The following is a 6,000-nucleotide window of genomic DNA, read 5'->3' on the forward strand; positions in this document are numbered from 1 at the left end:
CAATGGCAAAAAAATTTGTCGCTTGCAAATTCAATGTCTCATAATCAATAGTTACCATGTTGCATCTAATATATATATCATCAACACAAATTTATTTCTTCTTTTTGCTTGATTTAACTCTATTGATGTCTAACTATCAACAAAATTTTCAACCAATTGGTATCCCTTTCAATGGTGAGCCCAACAATATTTGGAAAAGTACTAGGGTGCTTTCAAGAAGAGAATCTTCAAATGATTATCATGATGAGATACAAGTCCTTGGCTACTTAGAGAAATCAACATAGATGTGTCGGATGGTCATAAAAAGCAATTCTCCTTTTGACTCCTATTCCCACAAAAAAATATTTGTGTGTGTGACTAGACATTAATAATCTAAGATCCATCTCTGTTTTTCCTATTATGAGAGACAATTGTACACAAATCATCATTGAAATGATATGGACCCTAACCATACACAAGTCACAAGGGATTTCTCTTTCCTTTTTTTACTTTATACAAAAATATTTCTTTCACACATGAAAGACTATGTTCAATGCAACAATCTTCATTGTTCATTATGTTGATACATTATCTTGATTATGATTGCGGTTTCTAATGTCTTTTCCTTTTGTATTTGTGCTCTCAACAAGGATAAATATATAGATCTAATGATGGGTTTTTGTCATGGACACATATATGAATGATCATAAAAAGTAGTGTATATGTCGAATTTGAACTCTAAATATTGCAAACCCTAGTTCCAACCACTAAATCGTAGATCTACACTAAAAATTCAACAACACATCAATGAAGAACCATCAAACATGCAAAACCATAAAATAACTCAAATGATACCTTCACACATTCACATGAATTTGATCTTCATTGTTCTCCTATCTCCATTGATCTTGCTTTGATGTGTTTGCCCTCAGATTTTATGCTTGCACAAGAGCTCAATGGTGAATGAATGTGGTGGTGAACGAAGATTGATTGATTGAAAAGAGAGAGGAGGAAGTTTCCTATATATAGAGCATCCTAAAAACAGATGGTTACAATTAAGAGGTGAGGTAAAAGATGGTTAGCTAAGATTGAAGGGTAGGTAGAAGAAATAATAAAATAATATATGTACAAGGACAGCTACGACTAAATTGACTCTTTAAAGTCCCGATAACGAGAAAGAGGATAAGGACACTTGATGTAAAGATAAAGAGGATAAGGACACTTGATGTAAAGATAAGGAGAGGATAAGGACACTTGATGTAAAGATAAGGAGAGAGTTCTCTTGCCAATATGATACCTGAAAAAGGGAAAAAACAGAGGATAAATATATCTGGAAACAGCCATGCTAACCTGCAGTACTCCCTGAGCGAGCTGCTCGAAGTCGTGGGAAAGTTTGTCCATGGCAGGGCCATCTTCAATACTTGCAAACAACTGACAAGCGAGAGAAAAAGTATAGATTTTCATGAGAGGAAAAACAGTGACCTCCTCTTCACCCAACCAGTACTGAGCCAGATGACGTCTAGTGATCGAATCCACCCGACCTGTAAATTTCTGCAGAGCCTCTGGCCTCAAAAAGGTCATGAGCAATCCCTTGAGCCTCTTTGCATCATCTCCCACAGCATTTATTACAGACCTCTCGAAGAGTTTCCCCACAGAGGCAGGCCATGAGTTCTGCACCAGTTTGTTCTCATTGGTGAACAAAAACTTGTTTCCATCTGCGCTGAAGAAGGTCACAGTGGGATGGCCGACCAGATGGGTGGTGAAAATTTCGCCATATTTTTGCACCCGAGTGTCATAAAACACAAAAGGAGCTCCTTTTTTCTGCCATTTCAGAAATTCCAACGTTTCTCCAAGGAATGGCCATCCAAATTTACCAGGTGGGATTTTGCCCCCTGCTTTTCTCTTCATATTTATAAGTAGTCCGATCAAAGACAGCAAGAAGCCCATCAACAGTGTTAAAGGAATTGGCTTTACAGCATCATATCCATCGCCCACCCACTTCATCATCGCCATTGATGATCAGCTGTAAACTACCAATTGAATCGTTCACACTTCTTCCAAACTCAATCTCCTTCACGCCGACTGCAACTAGCTTTTATGCCACTATTTGGGTGGAAATTATTGCCCACTCGAGATATTTCTTTGTGTGGCTTTGCTCTTTTCCAATTATTGTGGAGATTAGGTGGGAAGCGTTAGCCATACGCAATATAAGTATATATATTAAGATAATTTTTACGGAGGAATGGATTCACCTCTCGGTATTTTTATATACATCATAATTTTGATTAGTTGGATTCTCTAGAGTGTATTTTATATTATTTATATTTGTTTATGAAAATAGAAAAGGTTCTTTCGATAATCTATGTGACTTTAAGATTTGTTTAATGGATCTTTTGATAATCTATGTAATTTGAAGATTTGTTTTTGGGTCTACAAATGACTTATAGTATGGGACTAGCCTACCTAACTATTACATACCCTAACCCTTGCAAGATTTGAACTTGTGACATCTTTTTTAAGAGTAAAAGTTCTCCACTACCACTATTAGACCAATTTGGATGTACGCCCATGTTTTGAATTTTTCTTCTTCTCTCTCATTTCTCTAATTTCCACCACCTTGTCACCTCTCTTTGTTGTAAAGATTTTGTTTACAATCTTTATCTTTACTCTTCTCTTTATGCTGATGGATCATTGAATGTGATTTCAAACTTCTTTTTAAAGTAAAAATATGTATTGTTGAATCTATAAGCACTCTAATTCTAATATATTTTTATATTATTTATGTTTCCTTTTATGTTTTTATTTTTTTTTCTTCTCTAAATCATCCTTCTATTTTTGACCTTCTTCTCACCTCCCTTCTTTGTAAAGATTTTGATTACGATCTTAATTTGCTCTCCTCTTTTTGATGATGGATCATTAGGTGAGATGTAAAATGTCTTTTTTTTAAATATAAAAATGCATATTGTTAATCTAGAAACACTCTACATTCGTAATATTTGTATATTATCTATTTTTCCTTTATGTTTTTTATATTTTCTCCTTCTCTCTCATTGTTTCTATTTTCAATCTTTTTGTCACCTCCTTTTGTAAAGATTTTAATTACAATCTTAATCTTTACTCTCCTTTTTTTGATGAGGAACCATTGAGTGTGATTTGGAACATCTTTTTTAAGGCAAACATACATAAGGTTGAATCTAGAAGCACTCTACGTTTGTTATATTTTTATATTATTCTTGATTTCTTTATGTTTTTAATATTTTCTCCTCTCCCATCTTTCTATTTTTGGTCTTTTTGTCACTTTCATTATTTGTATTTTTTTTTGCTTACAATCTTTATCTTATTATCCTCTTTTTGATAATGGGTCACTAAGTGTGATTTATAACGTCTATTAATATGCAAAATACATAATATTGAATCTAGATGATCTCTACATTAAACTAATGAATTATGGAAAACTCATGCTTACTATTCCTTTTTAATTGTCAATCTCATTTTTTTTTTTTTGATAAAAGTGGATGAAATTGCTGGAGTTATATTGATAATTTTGTTTTTTACCTTTTAAAAAGGCCTAGCAAGATTTGAATAAAATTTTAGTTGTTTTGAGATCTCACTAAAAGCATAATTCAAAGTTCATCAAACATATAAAAAAATAAATCTAATTAAAAATTAAAAATTGTAAGTAATATTTTTACATTCATGTCTTTTTTCTTTGTGTTTAGATATGTGACAATTAAGTTGTCCTTAAATTAACTAGTGTGTAAGATGACCAGTTTTATATAGAAGTTGGTATATGATGTCATTCAACCTCAATTTCACCATAATCTATCCCCACAATTGATTTGTATCCCTAAATAACCATTTATTAACCTCATTCATGTCCATGAGTGTGAAGATGATCTAGATCACCTCTAAATCCAAGCCTTTGGTCTTGAATATCAAATATTAAAATTTTCAATTTAAATCTCCATTACATTTTTCATTAGTCATTACAAGTCCACTAAAGTAGGAATAGTTGCAAAATGAAAGCTAGGGTGGTGTACTCAAAGGCTAATTTGAATTCAAATGAGTTATATCCATAGCATAATTAGGGAGCACACATAGAATTATATTTACAATTGGATCAAACAAATTGCATTAACATTGGATCATAATATTAGGAACTTGGTGCATACATGATTGGTGGTATTAACTTTGGTTCATCACTATTCAACTCCATTCAAAGATTTGACTAAGGAGAACATAACTCTCACAATTTAACAAATTATCCTAAAAGTTTTTCTAAACACTTCATGTTCTTTACCATAAGAAAAACATATACATAGAGGTGAACAATTTTTAGATAGTAAAAATGTATCAAAATATGTTCATGACTTATAGGTTTAGTTTTGTGTTCTGGTTTAGCTATGTTCTCATAGCCAAGATCCATTCCACACTTATATAAATGAACTAGAAGTTTCATAGTGAAAAATTTAGATTAATGATAATCATTTGATAGGTCAGTTTTTGACACTATGGTGAGTAAATTATTGACATCTATATTGTACAAACGTAATAGAAAATAAAGCTATTAAATACTCATGTATTTTAATTTATTTAATTTTCATAATTCATTTAAATCACTTGTTTTAACATTTGTCATTTGTCCTAGCTCATTTATTAAGGTTATATTATTTGAATGTTTTTTATTTAATTGGCCCATATACTAATGTAAGGTAGGCATTTACCCTTATGTTTTTTGTGAACACATAATCTTACATGACCTTAGGGTTTATCCTTTTTTTCTAATTGATTTTTTAAAATCTAATTTCTTAATTACATCATTCCGTATCAAATTTACTTAAGGTATGGATCCACCATTATTTGGGTTTTATAATTACATCTCGATTCATATTTGAACTTTCATTTTACTATATCTATTTGATCTAATCCACCCACCCTTCGATTATCCATTAATATGGCTATTCAAAGGTCATTTTATTTAGTTGACCTACATGCATGTATTTTGGATTATCTTTTGACATTTCATTTAGTTGATCTACATGTATGCATTTTGGATTATCTTTCCGTCCTTGACACATTCATGCATTTCTATGCCAAGGATGAGAATATATTTTTCATAAAGGTGTTAATTATAATATACACATTTTCCTCTCATTTATAGAATTAGTTAGTACTTATCCCTTTCTTTTAGATTCACTCATCTTAAACTTGTCCATAATCTTATATTAATCTTAACTCTCTAATGACTTGTAATAGTGATGAGTATGAGAGTATGACAGATCAAGTGGATGAGACTATGATGGGTAAAATAGTGTCAATGGGGATAAAAGCCATATGAAACTATTGGCAAACATCTATTTTGGAAAATAGATCTTGAAAAAATTAATATTTGTTTCTTGTTTTAAAAAAAAACAGTCCATAAAAAATCTGAAGATTACATTGATATTGGGCTTGGTAGTCCCAAACCTACCTTTTATGTGTAAATCATATGTCTTCATAGACTTCCCTTAATCAAAATCTTTAGAAATCTGTCAAATATTTTTTAATTCCTCCATTGCTCCTCCTTTGTGCAAACAGAGTGTTCATGAATAGTCATTTCTCATGTTTAAGCACAAACCATTGATCTTTGGATGACGAGGGTAGAATCAACGGTGAGCATAATCTTTGACTTGATATGAATATATTTTTAGATAAAGACGAGAAAAATAAAAATTTGGACCAATAAGAAATCGCCAAATCACAAACAAATTTACACATCATCAACAAGGTCCCACCATTGGATCACGCAAACTAACAAGTGTCACCATTCTGCATGATTGCATTTTAACAACTTGCAATCTAAAGAAGGCATTTGATAAATTGCCACGTGGAGCTGACTCGATAAGTGGATTTTTTAAAATAATAAGGAAATAAATTGGGCCCATGACATGTTAGAGACACATGTCACTTGATTTTAGATGTATATTTCCTTTATTTATTGGAATCGATGAGCCTATATTAGTTAAATACATAATAAAAAAG

General features: G+C 31.6%; 1 protein-coding gene across 3 annotated transcripts in view; it reads right to left on the reverse strand.

The window, feature by feature from the left end:
* The window catches only part of LOC131061015 (cytochrome P450 716B1), a 39,566-nt gene extending 37,412 nt beyond the window's left edge, over window positions 1–2,154 (reverse strand). Inside the window, exon 1 of one of the 3 annotated variants that reach the window (XM_059211205.1) lies at window positions 1,330–2,154. In XM_059211205.1, coding sequence (XP_059067188.1) covers window positions 1,330–1,992 — 663 coding nt within the window. In that variant the 5' untranslated portion in view covers window positions 1,993–2,154. The remainder of the gene's footprint in view (window positions 1–1,329) is intronic. The other 2 variants (XM_057994519.2, XM_059211206.1) reach the window with 2 other exon arrangements.
* Between the last annotated feature and the right edge of the window lie 3,846 nt (window positions 2,155–6,000).

The sequence above is a fragment of the Cryptomeria japonica genome, chromosome 9 (assembly GCF_030272615.1).
Source record: "Cryptomeria japonica chromosome 9, Sugi_1.0, whole genome shotgun sequence".
NCBI classification, from domain to species: domain Eukaryota; kingdom Viridiplantae; phylum Streptophyta; class Pinopsida; order Cupressales; family Cupressaceae; genus Cryptomeria; species Cryptomeria japonica.